Source organism: Nerophis lumbriciformis, linkage group LG05, assembly GCF_033978685.3.
Source record: "Nerophis lumbriciformis linkage group LG05, RoL_Nlum_v2.1, whole genome shotgun sequence".
Lineage (NCBI taxonomy): Eukaryota > Metazoa > Chordata > Actinopteri > Syngnathiformes > Syngnathidae > Nerophis > Nerophis lumbriciformis.
In genome coordinates, this window is record NC_084552.2 from 32,480,531 (window position 1) to 32,502,832 (window position 22,302).

Sequence of the window (22,302 nt, forward strand, 5' to 3'; positions counted from 1 at the left end):
TAAATTACGACAGCTCAGGATCGTGCAGGTCAAAAATAATGTAAAGGTTAAGCATTTTAAACGTCTCCATGTGCGCAATAAAGTGGTGCTAGTTGTTTTAAAAACAAACATCTACGTTTAATGATGAAACATATTTCGATAGACTTTTATATCGTTATTTTTTTCGGTACAAATATCACTTAGATCCGTACATAGATATGAATAGGTAGACGGAACACGTCCCTTTTTAGCCGCCTGCAGAGAAACTGCATGAAAATTGGTTAAGAAATGAATAAATTATGATTGATTTTCCATGTACAGTACATTCCTGTACATGGGGAACTTGGCCCAGACCGAGGTCGCCGCCACGTAGGCACGTAGCTAGCACAGTTGCGACAGCCCGCTGGTGTATCTAGTCTTCTGCATACCTGTATATCTATGGAGCCGTTGCTGTCACCGCCTTTACGGGTAACACGGTGATTGAAAAGAAGCACCTACAAGAAGACAAGGTAGCGAAACACTTCCGGGTGTGTTTGAGGTTTTCTTTGCTTTAAACTTCACTTTTATTTGGGAGTTTTAAACATGTCAGTTTAAACGAAGAATGTCCTAAAGAGGAAAAAAGGTATTTTTCTAGAACTTTACATATTAGGGTAAGTGTTGATTGTGTTTACCCGAGACGTGAGAGAACGTTGTACTTCCTACTAAACTTTAAACTGTAACGATAATCTAGCTATTGTTTTATTAAGTAAAGGTGGAATTTCATTATAGACACTTTGTTCATTATTGCTTTTTGATTAAATCTAAACACATTTTGTTTGGAGACCCACCTTATGAGTAAGCAGAGGTTTGTCTCACGTCCATTAAACATAAGTCAAATGTATTGTTGACCTTGATTTTTTTTAAAGAAAGTAAGCATTTCCGAATGCAAAGTTTAGTTTTGAAGCCGCCCAATTAACTTGGTTGTAAAAATAAGATGATACTTTGACTTTGTACTTTGCCCTCGACTGTAGACGATATGACTTGTGTCTTACTGTCTTATCTATCATGTGACCTTTCATCGGCTTGCACTTGTTTTTATGTGAAGTATTATCTTACTAAATAAAAGCGAACTTGCCACAGAGTCTCTATGATGTGCTGAAATTAAAACGTGGCTCATTCATTGGTGCCTTCACTTTGCAACGATGCGGTGGTGATGGGAGCACTACCGTGTGTAACCACCAGGTGGCGACACATCGCGGCAAAGAGCTAACGCCCCAGTTGGCTGTAGGCAACCAACCTATCCTCTTACCTTTGTAACTTTATGAATCTAACCCGTTTCCGGGCAGGTTTTATATATATGTATATATATATATATATATATATATATATATATATTATATTTGTTTTTTTAACAAACCAACGTTTTTTCCCACCTCCTCGTTCTCTTTTGATTGCAATGTAAACCCCTCGACACCCCACCCTACTCAAAAAGTATCATGAATTGATTTACGTGGACCCCGACTTAAACAAGTTGAAAAACTTATTCGGGTGTTACCATTTAGTGGTCAATTGTACGGAATATGTACTGTACTGTGCAATCTACTAATAAAAGTTTCAATCAATCAATCAATCTGAATTTATCTTTTGAAAATGTACACTGTTTGAATATATATCTTGAAGACGATCATTACTGCTATTTTTCTACCGTCGAAAATACACTTCATAAACATTATTTACAAAATTAGGTACAACTTGCCATGTAAGACAAAAAGTAATACTAAACAATATTAACTTTACTTTACAGGTCAAAACAAAACAAATATTATTCATTTTCTCATTAATTTTCAGCTGTTTAAATGTGCGTATTTAAATTAGGATGAGTTTAATTCCAATCAAATCCAATCCACTTAATTTATATAGCACATTTAAACAACAAAAATGTTTCCAAAGTGCTGCACAAAAATATTAAAAACAAAAATTCAAATACTATCCTTAACTCCAATGACTGAATAAAAACAAAATAAATAAATATAAAAACAATATAAAACAATAAAAAAAGAAATGTATAACGATTTTAAAGGGTAAAACCAATTAAAACAATAAATAGAAATACAAATTTAAGAACACAGAGGACCACACAACTCACGTTAAGTTAAAAGCCAGAGAATAAATAAATTCCAGTACAGTACACTACTTTTTCACCTGTGTGCTAATAAGAAAATGTGATTAAAAATAACTACTGCATTCAAACTCATGCATTAACTTGGACAACAATTCAATTCGATATTATTACTACCATATTACTTTTCTTTCTAAAGTAAAAAAAAAATGTTCATACTCACCATAAGCATGCCTTAACACTTTCGATTCCAGTCGAGGAAAGAAAGACAACTTTTTTCTGTGGTCATGCACGGAATTAGTTTACAACATAGTCGGAGTTGAATTAGGTCAGTTAGATCTGTTCTTCAGTAATCAAAAAACATTTGAGTTTCTAATCTTGGAGTAAGTCAACTCAGAGTTTAGGATTAGACTCACAGTTAGTTGAACCTTGAATCTGGTCTTTTTCTCTACAGCTTTTTCACAAGAGAAGAGGAGCATGATGATGATGGAGGTGATGGAGCCACCACCAGGCGTCGTTGGCACAACAGAGGAGAAGATGGAGAATGTAAATGTTGTTTTTATTTGTTTTTACCATATTTTTGTGTGTGTGTGTGCTACCTGCCTAAAACTGCCTGTTTAAATGTGAACGTAGCCTGTGACCCTCGCATGTCTGCCTGCCTCTTTGAGTCACCTAAAAGACTGAAGCCCCCCCAGGTCTAATCACCTTTCACCTTACCCTTTACAACAAGGAGTCATCGTCAGCCCTTTTGATCCAGATTCTGATTGGCTTCTGTAAAGCTGTGGTTTCCATGGCGATGTGTGCCGCACTACTGACTCCCATACTGTCGGTTACTGCTGTTATACTGCATTTAAAGCCTGTAGAAAATCTAATACTGTAGTTTCTTTTTGTGTTTTTACAGGAAGTGAACAGCCACTGTGACCACACCACCAGTAATGACATCACTTCCTGTATGGACAAAGCCACCACAAAAGTTACAATGGAAACAGAACAGAGCTGCGGTAAACTAGTTGTATGATTGAACAATTTTGTTTGTTAGATATCCAAAAATATGCACTTTTTCACCAAGATGTGTTGCAAAGCCTCTTTATATAATGAGTGTATCCATGTGGCAGGTTCAACTAACGAGGAGCAGGTCAGAGGCAGTATTATGTTCTTGAGAGAAGGACACGTTTAAGGCAGGGATGCAATGATTAACTGGTTTTAACCGTGATTTTAAACATCACGGTTATGGGGTATCAGTCCTCCTCACTCGCTATAAACCAGTGCTTCTCAAATATTTTCTGTTACGCCCCCTCTAGGACTGTGACTATAAATAGTATAATTTGTCTATAAAATTGTTATAACTATACTTCTGCATAACATTGTAAGTCTTTCCTTGTCACCCACTGTGGTTACAGTGAAGCCAAGTGCTACATACGCTTCATTATATTCTAGTATGGCAAAAGAAAGCATGGTCCACGTGATCACACCTGCCCCCACCCCACCCCACGTTATTTTCAGTACACTCTGCACTTATCGAGAGACGTGCTAGTATGTTACATGAGCTTAAAATGGCAGCAGGACAAAGCAGCAAACTTTTCCCATTCAAAAAAAAAAAGAAGCTGAAATTAGTGTGGGAACATTTTAAGTACTCGAACATTTCGGGTACTTAAAATGACCAGGGAGTCATTGAAGACAATGGTTTACACATTTGTAAAATCTGGCAGAAGAAAGTTGTGGCTAAATGGTCTAATACATGCTATTATGGTGCAGCTTTACACGTCAAAGTAAGGGTAAGACATAAGAACCGAGTTAAACTATGTTAGTGGCGAGTTACTTCATGAAGAATTAAGTTAAATATAAAGTTGTTGAAGAGGTTCATTTAGCCTACTAATTTGTATTTATAAGTGGTTGATATATATAGGCTAGTAAGGTAAAGTTTTGTACCTGACAAGTTTCGGCTATCTTGCTTCTGCAGCCTTCATCAGAGGTGTCACGTGACGTCATCTGTGACGTGTTCTATGGATTGTTCCATCCCACCTGAAGTGGTGGGATGGCGGATGACATCCTGGAGAAGATTAAGACCGGCCACACACAAAGACTCACAGACCGCTTAAACACCGTAGACGAGACGGGAAACATAAAGTTCACTCATGAAGAGGAAGAGCACAGATCCATCGCTTTCCTGGACATGAAAATCAACCACACTGAGGATGGAAGCATCAAGATAACAATATACAGAAAACCCACACACACGGATCAATACTTACTATGGATATCAGAGCACCCCACAGCACACAAACTGTCAGTAGTCCGCACCATATATGATCGCACCAAAGTGATCACAGACAACCATGACAGAGAAAAGGAGGAGGACCACATAAGACAGGCGCTCAAAGCCTGCAACTACCCAAACTGAGCCATAAACAAAGGCAAACGAGAGGTCCAGAAGAACAACAAGGAGGAAAAAAATAAGAAAGGTTCTAGGCCTGAGAACCTGAGCATGGTCACCCTCCCATACGTCACAGAACGCATACAGCGAGCGATGAGGAAACACCGCATCAGCACACCAGTGAAGCCGCACATCAAGCTTCGCCAAATCCTAGTACACCCTAAGGATCAGACACCCCTGAGAAAAAGTGTGATGTGATATATGAGATCCCTTGCCTAATATTCAATAAAACATACATAGGAGAGACAGGTCGACAGTTCAGCACACGAAAAAAGGAACACCAGAAAGAATGTGAAAAGGAAACATCTGGAACGCTCACCCGTGCAACGAGAATGAAAGCAATGCAGGAAAATCTAAAATCAGCCATTTCAGACCACTGCAAGAGGGAATACCATCTAATGAACTGGGAGGCAGCCAAGGTCATTAGAATGGAAAGCAACACATTCCATCGGTGGATCAAATAGGCGGTTGAAATCAGGAAGCGGGCCCCAAAGACTGTCAACAGGGACGAAGGAGCCTACCAACTATCCCACACCTGGGACACAGTCCTAGCTGCAGGGCCGCCCCCGGCCGTTTGGTAGACATCCAGACGACAGGGGGCGACCCGCCCTACCCCCGGCGCACACCAGGGGACACCGCCATCCCACCACTTCAGGTGGGATGGAACAATCCATATAACACGTCACAGATGACATCACGCTAACATCACGTTACACCTCTGATGAAGGCTGCAGAAGCAAGATAGCCAAAACTTGTCAGGTACAAAACTTTACCTTACTAGCCTATATAAATCAACCACTTATAAATATAAAGTTGTCACTTACAATCAGTGTGAAGTCAGTTCAGTGTAAACAAACAGCAACACATGCTCTTTATAAGGGCTTCTTCATTCAGTGACCATTTAATGTTGGATTGCTTCTTCCTGTCTGTGTTGAATAAACTATAGACATTGGAAGTTCATATAGCAAGTGTAAAGCACTAACATAACATTAGGATTGTGTAGAATAACAGGGCTACACCATGGGATCTAATTATTTGCATTTTGGTTATTAATAACACAGCATAAACTATATGATTAAACATTAAGAAATAGGCATGAAAGACTGTTGATGACAATAATACAAGTTTATTACCCACATGAGTAACATTTTAAAGTTGATCTTATCCCAGATTTTGACTGGATGTCTAATGGCAGCAAAACGCCGCAGTCAAGACTATTTCCGTTTCCATTCAAGTCGTCGTGTTGGTCTCCACCGCTATGGCGTTGCCGTTCTGCATATACGCAGAGTTTCTATTTTTGCCAGTCACCGCAACACAGCAGCTCAATTTAGTTAAAATCTGCTTGAATTGCACAGGAAGTCATGCACAAATACAAAATACATTTACTTTCAGAATAAAATACTCTGTTTTTAAGGGGATCGTATATAAACTTTGAAATGTCCTAATTGGACAGACATGAAGTCAACTTGTCAAAGGTTTTTAGACGTAATTTCACCTCTTTGACACAAATGCTGATTCTGTAAATCCAGAATTATAAAAATCATATACAGGTATATTCCGTCACGTGACTTTCGAACGGAAGTAAACAAAGTGGTGGACCACCAAACCAACATGCCTACTGTGCAGAAAACAGTGCAAACTATCTGAGTATGCAAGGGACTTAGATCTTACCATTTAAAGCAGATACGAGCAAATAATCAAACTATGCAATGGAATAGATCCCTATACTCTATAAAAAAAAAAAAAAGATTTGTCGAGTGATCCTAAGGATGTACAAAGACATGTCGAACTATCTTGTGCTCCAGACATCATTCTACACGACTAAACAGATGAAAGTTTGGAAAAGCATGAAGGTCTACAAGTTCTTTGTGTGTTGCTGGGTCAAGGAAATTTGTATCAAGACTCTCCCGGATAAATATGCATCATTTTTGCTATTGGAAGATTGCATTTCATGATTGAACTTTGCGTCGACAACTATGTTTGTTGCCTTTTTGTTTGTCAAACAAACGTTTAACAAAGTGATCACTGGAAACTTGCGCGTTCTTCGACTCTGCTCCCTTAGTCTGGACTGTGTGAAACTGTTCTCGTCGTTTTTCGTAAAATCTTGCACTCTTTCGCCCTTCTTGATTACCTCTCGAGGAACTCTGAAGAAACTTTTATCCTTTTCGCATGTTGAACGATTATAACAGCCTAAAACAACGCAGGCATAGGGCAATTTTCTTTGGGAAAGGCAAAATGCTGCCCAGAACGCTATGACAACAGATGCTCGCTGGCCCACCACTTCAAATCTCACATATTCAGGGATATGGGGTCCTGTGTCAAATACCAGCTCATACGTGGACCGAGGAAGCAGATGCGTGTGTAGAATGCTCTCCAAGGATGATGTTACTGTTGTGTTGTTGCTTGCCACAAAAAAAAAAAGTTGTCGTTCTGTAAGGTAAAACTATCGTCTTTTCCATGAGTCATAGATGCCCGCCTGTGAGTACAGATGAACGGCAAAGCTCGAGACGTTCCACGGTGTTGCCGTTCAGCCGCCGTTACGTCCATCCCATCCATCCATTTTCTACCGCTTGTCCCTTTTTGGGGTCGCGAGGGTGCTGGAGCCTATCTCAGCTGCATTCGGGCGGAAGGAGGGGTACACCCTGGACAAGTCGCCACCTCATCACAGGGCCAACTCAGATAGACAGACAACATTCACTCTCACATTCACACACTAGGGCCAATTTATTGTTGCCAATCAACCTATCCCCAGGTGCATGTTTTTGGCGGTGAGAGTACCTGGAGGGAACCCACGCAGTCACGGGGAGAACATGCAAACTCCACACAGAAAGATCCCGAGCCCGGAATTGAACTCAGGACTACTCAGGACCTTCGTATTGTGAGGCACATGCACTAACCCCTGTTCCGCAGTACTGCCCCGCCGTTACGTAAATATCTCAAATGGCAGGGCTGAATTTATTTGCTTCTGCTCTTCTGGAAGGACGGAATTAACTATTTGTGGTTCGCTTTACTACAACTCCCCTTATCACGTCATTACATGCGAATTTGCGAGATCTCGTACAAGTTTTCGCTATTTTGCTGCACGGCAGGAGGGCAGATGGCGGCGACGTTTAACTGCTGTAACATATCCAGTGGAAATCCGGCTTTAGTCTTATATTAATTATACAATGATTCATTTATTGTGGGTCACACCTTTTTGTGTGTGTGTGTGTGTGTGTGTGTGTGTGTGTGTGTGTGTGTGTGTGTGTGTGTGTGTGTGTGTGTGTGTGTGTGTGTGTGTGTGTGTGTGTGTATATGTATTATTTTGTACTGTTGTTATAATGTTACTATTTGATTACTGTCATTTCCAACAGTAATCAATAACATCAAAATATCGAAGGAATGTCTGTAATTCTCTACATTTTTGTTGTGAAATTAATCAATGCATGATAATCGTGATACCCTGACTATTACTCAGACTGTAATTGTAACATACAGGGTGATTCAAAAAGAATAAGCCAAAACTTTCACTCGATATTTCCAAAATGAAAAACAATAGAAAACCTAGCTTGAACACATGTGTTGTACATAACTTCGAGTATTTATTTCATGCTTTACAAGTGCTCAATTTGTCCACCACCAAATTCTGTTCTAAAAGCACGCTGCACCGTGACAATGGCATTCGTTTTTGCAAACTTAAGCACACAAAACGCCTTCTGTTGAGAAGTTGCCATTTTGAGGGTAAATAAACATGTGGTCTTCTTAACAATTGAATGGCGCCGAAAGATTTACATGACCACACCAGTGAAATTGTAACACAATAAAACCTGAATAACTCCTGTATCAAACGACCATGGATTTAGTCTATTACAGGGGTGTCTAACTCATTTTAGCTCAAGGGCCGCATGGAGGAAAATCTATTCCCACGTGGGCCGTAATGGTAAAATCATGGCATGATAATTAAAAAATAAAGACAACTTCAGGTTGTTTTCTTTGTTTTACTTTGGCCAAAAATAGAACAAGCACATTATGAAAACGTACAAATCACAAATAATTTGTCGAAAATTTGGAGGATATTGGTGCAGCTTCAAAAACACAGTGAAATCACAAAGCCAGGATTAAACTTTAAGTCCCAGTCTTTCTGGGATTGAACAAAAAATACAGCATGTAAACTGTTCTCGGATAAATGTGTTAAAATGTAATATCGGAAATTATCGGTATCATTTTTTTCATTATTGGTATCGTTTTTGTTTTTTTTATTTAAAATTATTTATTTTAATTAAATCAACATAAAAAACACAAGATACACTTACAATTAGTGCACCAAACCAAAAAACCTCCCTCCCCCATTTACACTCATTCACACTTATTCACACAAAAGGGTTGTTTCTTTCTGTTATTAATATTCTGGTTCCTACATTATATATCAATATATATCAATACAGTCTGCAAGGGATACAGTCCGTAAGCACACATGATTGTGCATGCTGCTGGTCCACTAATAGTACTAACCTTTAACAGTTAATTTTACTAATTTTCATTAATTACTAGTTTCTATGTAACTGTTTTTATATTGTTTTATTTTCTTTTTTATTCAAGAAATGTTTTTAATTTATTTATCTTATTTTATCTTTTTTTTTTTTTAAGTACCTTATCTTCACCATACCTGGTTGTCCAAATTAGGCATAATAATGTGTAGAAATTCCACGACTGCATATATCGGTTGATATCGGTATCGGTTGATATCGGTATCGGTAATTAAAGAGTTGGACAATATCGGAATATCGGGTATCGGCAAAAAGCCATTATAGGACATCCCTAGTTCTAGGTATTAAATACCTCCTTTGTCATGTCCACGTATCAATGCAGTGCTAACTCAACAAACCATACAAAACGGAGGTAAAAACTATTCAAAAGGGTTAAGTTCACTTTTCTCGTGTTTGACAGAGACATTTTAGGGCAACGAGGGTGCCAAATGACCATGTGTTCGAAGCAGAAGACATAAAACGGCAGGTTTTAAGTTTCATGTGGGTCGAGGAGGAGAAGCCACAGTCCCCCTTTACTGTGTACCTCATGCTTGGCCCCGTTTTAAACTGTTTGCTTGCCTAACAGAATTGCTATTGTGACATCCAGTGGACACATTTAGAAGAGCAGTTTTCTTCGTTGAAAAAAAAAAAGCAGCTCATTTTAATACCTGGCAAACTCATCACGCGGGCCGGAAAAAACCTGTTCGGGGCCGTACGTTTGATACCCCTGGTCTATTACAATGCTTTAGAACTGAATAAATGCGTGATGATTTTGGCGTATTCTTTTTTTAATCACCCTGTATAATCGTTGCATCCCATTAATTTTTAGGGACACACATTACCGATAGAACATCATCAAAAAGTCAGTTTTACAATGTGAATAATGGCATCATCATGACCTCACAGCAGCAGCACAGAAGAGCACACATGTGGTTGTCTACAGCAACAACAGGAACCCGGCCAGTGAGAAGCTGCAGATGGTCCGCAAGTGGAGCATCAACACCTACAAGGTCAGGCCCCTTTCCTATGATGTGGATAATCAATGAGTCACATGACATAATTATGATGTCTGCAGTGCACCAGGCAGGCTCTGTCGGAGAAACTGGGCCGAGGATCTCACACCGTGGACCTGGGCCTGGATCCCCGCTTGGAGCTGCTCAAAGACGACCGTCAGCGCTACAATCACGTCACCCAGCTGGCGCAGACTCTGGCCAGTCAGCTGGCTCAGCTCACCACCACCCAGAAGACGTTGGGGAACGCCTTTGCTGAACTGAGCCTCAAAACGCCCTCGCTACATGTGAGTCCAATCGCTGATGGGATGAGGCTAACGTCTGGTGACGAATGTTGTTCTACGATTCCGCCGTCAGGTGGAGTTTGGCATCAATGCGGAGGCTCAGAAGTTTCTGTCCAAAGACGGCGAGACTCTGGTGGCCGCTTTCAACTCCTTCACATCTGACATGAATACGCTGGTCAACAAGACCATCGAGGACACCATGAGAAATGCCAAGCAGTACGAGGCCATCAGGTGGGCGGAGCTCTTCATAGTCACTTCCTGTTACCTATCTTGGATGTGATAATGTTGGCTGTATGAGCATGAATTATGAAAGTTAATTGTGTGAATGCTCCAAAGCATTTTCTACACCAAAATTCATCTATTAATTATTCAACTTATTATTAGTTTTCTTCTCCAGATTTTGGCGCGCTCTACCTTCCACACTGTTCAGCCTATTCGGGAATTGCGGGCTTTCCTTTGACAAATTCCAAAAATTCCCAGATTTCCCAGAAATCCAAGTTTTCCGGGACATTTTTCCCATTCAAAATGAATTGGCCATTTTTAAAACTTCCGCCATTTCCACATTTTTCTACCGATTCAAACCACTCCACCTTCAACACATTCCACTCATCCTGGAAATTTAAACAACTTTTTTTCCAAATTAAAAAAAATTCCAGGATTTTTTCAGAATTCCTGATTTACCCTTTTTTCTGGCGACTACTCCTCCCACATTTTTCAACACACTTCAACCGTTCCACCGTCAAAACATTCCTCTTAATAAAGACAAAAAAACGACGTTGTTTTTTGAGAGAAATTCCAGGAATTCTGTAATACAATTTATCAATTCAACATGTTACTACTTAAACATTTCTCGAACGTTTTGAAAAATTCCATAACCATTCAGACCATTCAAGTTTTTTACCATTTTCAAAAAAATTCCCGCTTTACCCCAAATTCCCCAATTTTTTGGGAAATGTCCCATTGAAATCAATGGGACATTTTTCAAAGTTCCACAACTCCCACATTTTCCATCTGATTCAATCATCTGTTCCAACTTCAAAATATTCAGCCTATTCAGGAATTGTGCGCTCTACTTCAACAATTCTGAAAAAATTCCAGCATTTCAGTTCAACTTCAGCATTGGAGCATTCACCCGCAATTCCTTCCGGAATTGCCTCATCTAGTTGTGATATGACATAGTATTTCACACCCACACAGAGATGTTTGTACTTGTCATAGGTAACTAAAAATTAGAGATGTCCGATAATGGATTTTTTGCCGATATCCGATATTCAGATATTGTCCAACTCTTAATTACCGATTCCGATATCAACCGATACCGTTATATACAGTCGTGGAATTAACACATTATTATGCCTAATTTTGTTGTGATGCCCCGCTGGATGCATTAAACAATGTAATAAGGTTTTCCAAAATAAATAAATTAAAGTTATGGAAAAACATGGCACTGCCATATTTATTATTGAAGTCACAAAGTGCTTTTTTTTTTTTAACATGCCTCAAAACAGCAGCTTGGAATTTGGGACATGCTCTCCCTGAGAGAGCATGAGGAGGTTGGGGGAGCGGGGGGTAGAAGGGTAGCGGGGGGTGTATATTGTAGCGTACCGGAAGAGTTAGTGCTGCAAGGGGTTCTGGGTATTTGTTCTGTTGTGTTTATGTTGTGTTACGGTGCGGATGTTCTCCCGAAATGTGTTTGTCATTCTTGTTTGGTGTGGGTTCACAGTGTGGCGCATATTTGTAACAATGTTAAAGTTGTTAATACGGCCACCCTCAGTGTGACCTGTATGGCTGTTGACCAAGAATGCTTTGCATTCACTTGTGTGTGTGAAAAGCCATAGATATTATGTGATTGGGCCGGCACGCAAAGGCAGTGCCTTTAAGGTTTATTGGCGCTCTGTACTTCTCACTATGTCCGTGTACTACTCCGTACAGCGGCGTTTTAAAAATCCATACATTTTACTTTTTGAAACCGATACTGATAATTTCCGATATTACATTTTAAAGCATTTATCGGCCGATAATTTTGGCAGTCCGATATTATCCGACATCTCTACTAAAAATCTGTTTTTTTTCCCACCCACAGGATCCAGTATGACGCGTACCGGGTGGACCTGGAGGAGCTCAACCTGGGCCCACGTGACACCACCACCCTTCCCAAACTGGAAAAGGCCCAGAAGGACTTCCAGAGCCAGAGGGATCGCTACGAGCAGATCAGGGACGACCTGACTGTCAAGCTTAAGCTGCTGGATGAAAACAAGGTAAATCGTCGGCCATATTGGAATTTAATCCGATTCAGAGGCAACAAAGTGTGTTTTACGTGCGCAGGTCAAAGTGTTGCACAACAACTTGTGGCTGCTCCACAGCGCCGTGGCCGCTCACGCTTCGTTGTGTGACAAATTCCTGCAGCAAAACATACAGCAGGCCAGCGAGGGCCTCGCCAACCCCAGTGTGGACGCCCCCTCCTGGCTGGAGGAGTCCTGACATGCTGTTTGGAGCGGTTGATCCCCGGTTAGTTCGGTAGGATGTAATGTTTATTTATAGCTGACTGAATTTACAGTACCTGTTGTGGAAAGTTCTGCCAAAGTTATTGAGAAAATGGAAGATATGTTGATTATGTTGTCATCACGGTACCAGAGGGAAGTGTGGTACCGTACAGGGTCTAATTATAGCCACTATGCATTTTTTTACCCAAAGTGCAAAAGGATGGGGTGTTAATTGGAAGCGGGCGATGGAGGGAGAGGCTGCTTGAAAACTAATTTTATACATAACAAGTTGAGTTTTGTTTATTTTTGTACATTAAAAAATGATTTGGAGTGCATGAGAAAGGGAAAATGTTGCTCTGTTAGACCACATGGTCATTTTATGATCAAGTATATTGATTGCACTTTACAGCAGCAACAGAAGCCATTTTGTGGAAGCAGTGAGGAGAGAACTGCTAAGTTAGCATTCATAGCGCTGATGAGTTCATTGAAAAGTGTGAAACACATGACTTTCACACCAACATTTTAAAGCGCATGCAGAGATAGATAAAGCTGTTGGATGCTGACCACAAATGATACTTGAAAAGAAGCAAGCACCATTTTGTGGAGTTGATATTAAAAAAAAAATACAGCAAAAAGTTGCCTCCAGCCACAGCTGTTAATGCTATTGTTAGTTTATTTAAAAAATGTTTAACCTATTTAAATATTGTTTGGGGTTACTTGCTTTTTTAGCCCACACACCCGGTGACTATTGGGAGACTTGCCATTTAATTTGACAGCAGCATTTAGGGTGTGTGAATACTATTAATTATAATTAATTATAGAAGTTCTATGGGATCACATGGTCATTATATTGTGTTCTTCTGCTTTTAAATCAACTTTATTTGTGCCTCCCCTCACTCCTTGAAGCGTTACAGAAGTCTCCAACAAATATGTCTTCATTGGCAAGAGGCAATAAACCATCTTTGTGTGCAATAATGTCCCCAAAAAAGATATTTTAAGGGAACTAATCTAACATTCCAAGTTTAAATTATGACCAAAACAATTAAGTTGTTCTTCTTCTTTTTTTTTTTTTACTGGACAAATTGTTTCACTTCCTTGTGTTTGTTGTTTCCCATTTTACACCGCAGCCAAGAGTACATGCATTGTGTTTTAATGCCATATTTGACTTTTGAAGAATTTCTTACTTTAAAAGTATGTTTAATGTTTAAGAGACTGAACGTCAGTTACTGTCAAACATTTAGGAGGTTTAGTCAAGTCCTCGCAGGCTGGCTGCTCTTTAACTATTTCAATGTGTCTTTACGGGAAGTGATGAAATGGAGTTTGCTGTTGTTGGTATCTTTTAAAAATAAATAAACCATGGCAGAATATACGGATAAATATTATTTGTGTGTTGCCCTGCACCTTTGTACGCATTGAGTACATGTGAAGGCGTGAACACCAAATTTTAATGAGTTTGTGTCTTTGCTTGTGGCACTTTCCAAACAAAAGCGATTACTTGCCAGGCAACACTACACAACAGACACACACACACATACACAACTTATTTGTCTTGTTGGTGCATGTCCCAGTGGACCAGGCTGGAGGCCAGCCAATTAAAGATACACTCTGCACACAATTGTTGAAAGCTTGTATAAATCTTGGGAAGATGAACATGTCATTTAAATGTACAGAAAGTGTGTTTGAGTGGGTAGTTGCAGGCTATGGGTGGGGCTCTCTTCAGTCTTATCTTTTCCCCACACACACACATTTTTCAAGAGTTAATTTGGTAAACCAGTTTTACATATGTTGTACAGTAAGTGTGTGTGTGTGTTCTCTACCTGAGCGATCACGCATGCGCAGTAGTGCCAGCCGTGCTGCTGGCCTGTGAGCTGCAAAGATGCACTAAAAAGCTACTGAGTCCTCCACGTTTTTGCAGAGGAATTGGTCCCCTTTTTCTACGGAGTTCCGCGTGGAGTGTGTCACGCCCGTGGATCGAGTCGCAGTGGTGAGTTGCGTTCATTTCACCGCATGTTTCTGTGGGTGTGCGTCCGTGTGAGTTCTTTAGCGGCGGCTTCCTCCTTTTTTTTTTAGCGCGTCTCAGCGGAGCCGCATTGAGTTGTCTTGGCGGACTTAGCAGGCTGCTGAACGCTGACACCAGACTGCTCATTAATGTGCGTTCAATAACATTCCCGTAAGCGTACACCACACGGTCTATAACCCCTCTAAACATCGGCCACGTTATCCGACAATTTGCTTGTATATATCATTGATGTCTGCAAATAATGAGTAAGCTGCATATGAGTCGATTGGTGTGTACTTGTTCTGTTATTCCTGCTGTTGTCACGTTTGTTGTTTTTCTTTGGTTATACTATTTTTTAAGTGCAAAATATCATCAGTCATAATCATTTTGTTACCAATTCAATGTCATTGCAATGCAAATGTGTCTTTTTTTTAAAACTGACATAATTTGAATATTTTATTTTCAAATTCAAATAATTTGCAGCACTAAATTATGTTTGTTTTAATGCATAACGTTTTCCAGTTTGAAAAATGCTATTCAAAAAAAAAAAGTGTAAACAATTTAGGGACACCTCACAGTCTTCACCGTTTGACCTTTTCTGAGATTGTCATGTTAAGTTAGACCAGGGATGTCAAACTTGTTTTAATTGAGTGAAGTGAAGTCAATTATATTTATATAGCGCTTTTCTCTTCAATCACTGTCCCTGAAAACCTCAAATAAAGCCAGAAATCTTGGGGTTATTTTAGATTCTGATTTACATTTCGACAGTCACATCAAATCAGTAACAAAATCGGCCTACTATCACCTCAAAAACGTAACAAGACTTAGAGGGCTCATGTCAGCTCAAGACTTGGAAAAACTTGTACATTCCTTTATTACCAGTAGGCTAGACTATTGTAATGGTGTCCATGCAGGTCTTCCCCCAAAAAACTGTCAGGCAGGTACAGCTTGTTCAGAACGCTGCTGCTAGAGTTCTAACAAAAACCAAAAAATGTGAGCACATTATACCAATTCTTAAATCCTTACATTGGCTCCCTGTACATCAGAGAATTGATTTCAAAATCCTCTTGCTCACATATACAGGTAAAAGCCAGTAAATTAGAATATTTTAAAAAACTTGATTTATTTCAGTAATTGCATTCAAAAGGTGTAACTTGTACATTATATTTATTCATTGCACACAGACTGATGCATTCAAATGTTTATTTCATTTAATTTTGATGATTTGAAGTGGCAACAAATGAAAATCCAAAATTCCGTGTGTCACAAAATTAGAATATTACTTAAGGCTAATACAAAAAAGGGATTTTTAGAAATGTTGGCCAACTGAAAAGTATGAAAATGAAAAATATGAGCATGTACAATACTCAATACTTGGTTGGAGCTCCTTTTGCCTCAATTACTGCGTTAATGCGGCGTGGCATGGAGTCGATGAGTTTCTGGCACTGCTCAGGTGTTATGAGAGCCCAGGTTGCTCTGATAGTGGCCTTCAACTCTTCTGCGTTTTTGGGTCTGGCATTCTGCATCTTCCTTTTCACAATACCCCACAGATTTTCTATGGGGCTAAGGTCAGGGGAGTTGGCGGGCCAATTTAGAACAGAAATACCATGGTCCGTAAACCAGGCACGGGTAGATCTTGCGCTGTGTGCAGGCGCCAAGTCCTGTTGGAACTTGAAATCTCCATCTCCATAGAGCAGGTCAGCAGCAGGAAGCATGAAGTGCTCTAAAACTTGCTGGTAGACGGCTGCGTTGACCCTGGATCTCAGGAAACAGAGTGGACCGACACCAGCAGATGACATGGCACCCCAAACCATCACCCAACCATGCAAATTTTGCATTTCCTTTGGAAATCGAGGTCCCAGAGTCTGGAGGAAGACAGGAGAGGCACAGGATCCACGTTGCCTGAAGTCTAGTGTAAAGTTTCCACCATCAGTGATGGTTTGGGGTGCCATGTCATCTGCTGGTGTCGGTCCACTCTGTTTCCTGAGATCCAGGGTCAACGCAGCCGTCTACCAGCAAGTTTTAGAGCACTTCATGCTTCCTGCTGCTGACCTGCTCTATGGAGATGGAGATTTCAAGTTCCAACAGGACTTGGCGCCTGCACACAGCGCAAAATCTACCCGTACCTGGTTTACGGACCATGGTATTTCTGTTCTAAATTGGCCCACCAACTCCCCTGACCTTAGCCCCATAGAAAATCTGTGGGGTATTGTGAAAAGGAAGATGCAGAATGCCAGACCCAAAAACGCAGAAGAGTTGAAGGCCACTATCAGAGCAACCTGGGCTCTCATAACACCTGAGCAGTGCCAGAAACTCATCGACTCCATGCCACGCCGCATTAACGCAGTAATTGAGGCAAAAGGAGCTCCAACCAAGTATTGAGTATTGTACATGCTCATATTTTTCATTTTCATACTTTTCAGTTGGCCAACATTTCTAAAAATCCCTTTTTTGTATTAGCCTTAAGTAATATTCTAATTTTGTGACACACGGAATTTTGGATTATCATTTGTTGCCACTTCAAATCATCAAAATTAAATGAAATAAACATTTGAATGCATCAGTCTGTGTGCAATGAATAAATATAATGTACAAGTTACATCTTTTGAATGCAATTACTGAAATAAATCAAGTTTTTCAAAATATTCTAATTTACTGGCTTTTACCTGTAAATCACTACATGGTCTTAGGGCCGAAGTATATCACTGATCTGCTCCCACTATATAAACCCTCTAGATCAGTAAGATCTTCTGAGACCAATCTGTTAGCGGTTCCCAGAGTAAACTCAAATCAAGGGAGAGCATCATTCAGTCACTATGCAACAAATAGCTGGAATAAACTTCCTGAAGATGTCAGACTTTCCCCAACTCTGACTACTTTTAAAACTAGACTGAAAACTTTTATGTTCACCTTAGCTTTCAGCTAAATCTTTTAATCTTTTAACTTTTAACGTCCGCACTGTTTTTATTTTTATTGTCTACATTTTAATTTTGCTTTTATTTTCTTTCATTTCACTTTGTTGTCTGTGAAGCACTTTGAGTCTGCCTTGTTATATGAAAAGTGCTATACAAATAAAGTTGCCTTGCCTTGCCTTGCCTAGTGACTCAAACCCTGACCCATTATCTAAGTCAAGGTGTTTTTCAACCTTTTTTGAGCCAAGGCACATTTTTTGCGTTGAAAAAATTCGGAGGCACACCACCAGCAGAAATCATTAAAAAACGAAACACAGTTGACAGTAAAAAGTTTAAAGTCAATTGTTGGGTATGACTTTAAACCATAACCAAGTGTGCATCAATGTTGCTCTTGTCTCAAAGTAGGTGTACTGTCACCACCTGTCACATCACGCCCTGACTTATTTTGAGTTTTTTGCTGTTTTCCTGTGTGTAGTGTTTTAGTTCTTGTCTTGCGCTCCTAATTTGGTGGCTTTTTCTCTTTTTTTGGTATTTTCCTGTAGCAGTTTCATGTCTTCCTTGACCGCTATTCCCCACACCTGCTTTGTTTTAGCAATCAAGAATATTTCAGTTGTTTTTATCCTTCTCTGTGGGGACATTGTTGATTGTCATGTCATGTTCGGATGTACTTTGTGGACGCCGTCTTTGCTCCACAGTAAGTCTTTGCTGTCGTCCAGCATTCTGTTTTTGTTTACTTTGTAGCCAGTTCAGTTTTAGTTTTCTCCTGCAACTTCCCTAAGCTTCAATGCCTTTTCTTAGGGGCACTCACCTTTTGTTTATTTTTGGTTTAAGCATTAGACACCTTTTTACCTGCACGCTGCCTCCTGCTGTTCCCGACATCTACAACGCAATTAGCTACCGGCTGCCACCTACTGATATGGAAGAGTATTACACGGTTACTCTGCCGAGCTCTAGACAGCACCGACACTCAACAACAACATATAATGTGCAGACTATAATTACTGGTTTGCAAAAAATATTTTTAACCCAAATAAGTGAAACTAGATGATCTCCCACGGCACACTAGTTGAAAAACACTGATCTAAGTTACATTTAAACCAGTGTGGGTGACACTTGGAGCAGGTGGGTGAAGTGTCTTGCCCAAGGACACAACGGCAGTGACTAGGATTGCAGAAGCGGGGATTAAACCTGGAACCCTCAAGTTGCTGGCACGGCCACTCTACCAACCGAGCTATACCGTCCCATTGAGGGCCACATGGCAGTTATGGCTGCCTCAGAGGGCCACTTGTAACGGTGAATAATATGTCATTTTAAATTGCCTCATGGTATTACGACACAACTATTTGATATATAAAAAATTTTAGGTACACTAAAAGATCTGTAGATTTTACAGTAAAAAAACTAACAGCTCCGTTGTCAAAATTTTACCGTTAAATGTACTGTTTCTTGTTACAGTATATAAATGGAAAAACCGTAGCACTGTACTATGAGTTGTTGTTCTTAACGGCGTATTTCTGTAAATGGAAAAACCAAACCACAGTTTTGTTTTTATTTAAGGTAAAATTTTGGCGACTGACCTACTGTTTTTTTTTTTACCATAAAAAATGTTTTACAGGGCACAATTTGATGGATAACGTTTTCCAGTTTGAAAAATGCAATTTAAAAAAATAAATACATTTTAAGGGACAACTCACAGTGTTGACCTTTGACCTTTTCTGAGATTGTCATGTTAATTTAGACCAGGGGTGTCAAAACTCGTTTTAATTGAGGGCCACATGGCGGTTATGGCTGCCCTCAGAGGGCCGCTTGTAACAGTGAATAATATGTCATTTTAAATTGCCTCATGATATTACTACACAACTATTTGATAATTATAATTTAAAAAATTAAAAGATTAAAGTAATGATTGCCACACACACACTAGGAGTGGTGAAATGATCCTCTGCATTTGACCCATCACCCTTGATCACCCCCTGGGAGGTGAGGAGAGCAGTGAGCAGCAGCGGCGGCCGTGCCCAGGAATCATTTTGGTGATTTAACCCCCAATTCCAACCCTTGATGCTAAGTGCCAAGCAGGGAGGTAATGGGTCCCATTTTTATTGTCTTTGGTATGACTCGGCCGGGGTTTGAACTCACGACCTCAGGGCGGACACTCTAACCATAAGGCCACTGGGTTTTTTAGGTACACAAACAAATCTGTAGATTTTACAGTAAAAAAAACTAACAGCTCCGTTGTCAAAATTTTACCGTTAAATGTACTGTTTCTTGTTACAGTATATAAATGGAAAAAACGTAGCACTGCACTATAAGTTGTTGTTCTTAACGGCGTATTTCTGAAAAAGGAAAAAATGATACCACAGTTTTGTTTTTAGTTAAGGTAAAATTTTGGCGACTGACCTACCGTTTTTTTTTTTTTTTACCATAAAAAATGTTTTTACAGTGCACAATTTGATGGATAACTTTCTTTAAAATCATGAACCTCGCTGATATTTAAGTACTGTACTTATTTCGATTTTAACAAAAGTAAAAGGTTTGGGAAGTACTATTAGATCAAGTTTAAAATTAATTAAATTTCTGGTAGTACATATATATTCTTCTGTCAAAATAGAATGTTGAATTAAATTTGTCAGAAAGGACACAAATTAGTACCAGGCTTTTGTGGGCCACATAAAATCATGTGTTGAGCCAGATCTGGCCCCTGGGCCTTAAGTTTGACACCTGTGAGTTAGACAATTGTCTGCCCATACACTAACTTGTTGTCATGTGCTTTTCATTTCATTCACAAAATCTGGTGTCCACATGAAAAAAAAAATAGTGGTACTGTAAAAGGCCATGTTCTGGAAAGTGACGTCTGTCCTTGTTGCCATGGTAACCGCAGAGACAAGCCAGAATCCAGACTCAAAAGGCCAGCTGTGTCACAACGCATTTCTTCCTAAAATTCTTGGGTTCGGTGTTGTTGCTTTTACTGTTGTTGGGGTTTTACCACTGTTGCCATGTCGACAGGTTCAAACATTCTACCTCCGCAAATGTGCTGGCTTGCCTCCTTTATATAACGGTGATCATGACAACAATAATGATAATAAAATGTCTAGAGAAGTCTCCTGCACCCAGCCTGCCGCCGACTTCTCATTTTTCAGCACTTCCTCTGACGCCCTACAGGTGTGATGCTGGGAATTGGTGTTGATAATATTAACAGCTGCTCGCCCCGATGTGTTGCTTTTAACACACTGTCACATTTTTTTCTTTTCAGGAGTGGGGGGGTGGTTGCTTCAGGATTACTAGCTAATTATATACCAGAAGTGGGGCCCTTACTTTTCAACACCTAAACCAGGGGTGTCAAACGTACGGCCCGAGGGCCGGATCCGGCCCACGTACAGGTTTTATCCAGCCCGTGGGATGAGTTTGCTAAATCGAAAAAAATTAACCTGAATTTTTTTAATGAAAGGAACAGCTATTCTAAATGTGTCCACTGGATGTCGCAATAGCAATTATTTGTATCTTTGTAGATGATGCTACATGTGTACAATATAAATCACATGATGTTATTGCATCAGTCGAGGAAAATGATTGAAACTACATGAATAACACACTGTAATTTGATTTTGGTATAATTTTTTAAATCTTGATAGATTGAAAATGAACACCAATGAGTTGACTGATGAACATTATCACATAATTTATTCAGAAAGTGTAAATAACGACAAATATAAAGATAGAATACTATTAACCGGCACATGTAAGTTTAAAAAAACAAAACAACAACATTATGATTTGTACATTTTCAGAATTGTGCTTGGTCTATTTTTAAACAAAGAAACAATCTGAAGTTGTCTTTATTTTTAAGTTATTGTGCCGTCATTTTACCAGTCCGGCCCACTTGGGAGTAGATTTTTCTCCATGTGGCCCCCGATCTAAAATGAGTTTGACACACCTGTCCTAAACAAATGCAAACAAAAAAGTGAACATTAGTAGATATTGATGCTTCATTGATCCCAAAGGAAATTCAAGTGCACCCACCCCAACTTTGTTCCAGTCAGAATATTATATGCTGCCGATTGCGATACCTATCATCCACGAGTGAATTTGTTCCGATCGGAGTTAAATGCTGCCGATTCCTGCCCTGGCGGCTCCCTGGACCTCTTTCAGAGATGTGTGAAAATGGAAAAAGATGAAAAAATATATATTTTTTTTTGTTTTAATATGGTTCCTGTAGGAGAACAAACATGACACAACCCTTCCTAATTGTTAGAAATCCCACTGTTTATATTAAACATGCTTCACTGATGAGTATTTGGCAAGCACCGTTTCAGCGATCCTTGAACTCATCGTAGTTTGTTTACATTTTTCCGAAGCTGCCACAGAAAGACGTGTTTTATGCCACTCCTTTTTTGTCTCGTTTTGTCCAGCAAACGTTTTATGCTGTGCGTGAATGCACAAAGGTGAACTTTGTTGATATTATTGACTTGTTATGGAGTGCTAATCAGGCATATTTGGTCAGTGCATGACTGCAAGATAATCGATGCTATTTAAGCTAGCTGTATGTACATATTGCATCATTATGCCTCGTTTGACCTCATTCAATTTCCTTTACTTATGTC

At 39.7% G+C, this 22,302-nt stretch overlaps 3 protein-coding genes across 7 annotated transcripts in view; 2 read left to right on the forward strand and 1 right to left on the reverse strand.

Moving 5' to 3' along the window:
* The window catches only part of LOC133606642 (type II inositol 3,4-bisphosphate 4-phosphatase-like), a 30,457-nt gene extending 15,819 nt beyond the window's left edge, over window positions 1-14,638 (reverse strand). The window contains exon 1 of the mRNA XM_061960794.1: window positions 14,611-14,638. The gene's annotated coding sequence lies outside the window, so the exon portion shown is untranslated. The remainder of the gene's footprint in view (window positions 1-14,610) is intronic.
* On the forward strand, window positions 120-14,158 carry LOC133606644 (arfaptin-1-like). 5 transcript variants are annotated; one of them, XM_061960801.2, is made up of 8 exons: window positions 120-601; window positions 2,532-2,623; window positions 2,979-3,078; window positions 9,926-10,026; window positions 10,092-10,313; window positions 10,384-10,541; window positions 12,394-12,568; window positions 12,636-14,158. In XM_061960801.2, exons 2-8 carry the CDS (start codon window positions 2,555-2,557, stop codon window positions 12,789-12,791), a joined length of 981 nt encoding a protein of 326 aa, XP_061816785.1. In that variant the 5' UTR covers window positions 120-601; window positions 2,532-2,554; the 3' UTR covers window positions 12,792-14,158. The 5 variants fall into 5 exon arrangements, with proteins under 5 accessions (XP_061816785.1, XP_061816783.1, XP_061816782.1 ...); XM_061960799.2 differs by having other exon boundaries at window positions 126-506; window positions 9,923-10,026; XM_061960798.2 differs by having other exon boundaries at window positions 127-488; window positions 9,923-10,026.
* Window positions 14,637-22,302, forward strand: part of LOC133606641 (uncharacterized) — a 43,287-nt gene continuing 35,621 nt past the window's right edge. Inside the window, exon 1 of the mRNA XM_061960786.1 lies at window positions 14,637-14,777. The gene's annotated coding sequence lies outside the window, so the exon portion shown is untranslated. The remainder of the gene's footprint in view (window positions 14,778-22,302) is intronic.

Bases quoted from the DNA above. Each gene is read 5' to 3' on its own strand.
- LOC133606644 (XM_061960799.2), top strand. From the start codon at position 2,555: ATGATGATGATGGAGGTGATGGAGCCACCACCAGGCGTCGTTGGCACA. The intron at 2,624-2,978 runs GTAAATGTTGTT...GTGTTTTTACAG, and splicing joins CAGAGGAGAAGATGGAGAAT to GAAGTGAACAGCCACTGTGA. The intron at 10,027-10,091 runs GTCAGGCCCCTT...TGATGTCTGCAG, and splicing joins GGAGCATCAACACCTACAAG to TGCACCAGGCAGGCTCTGTC.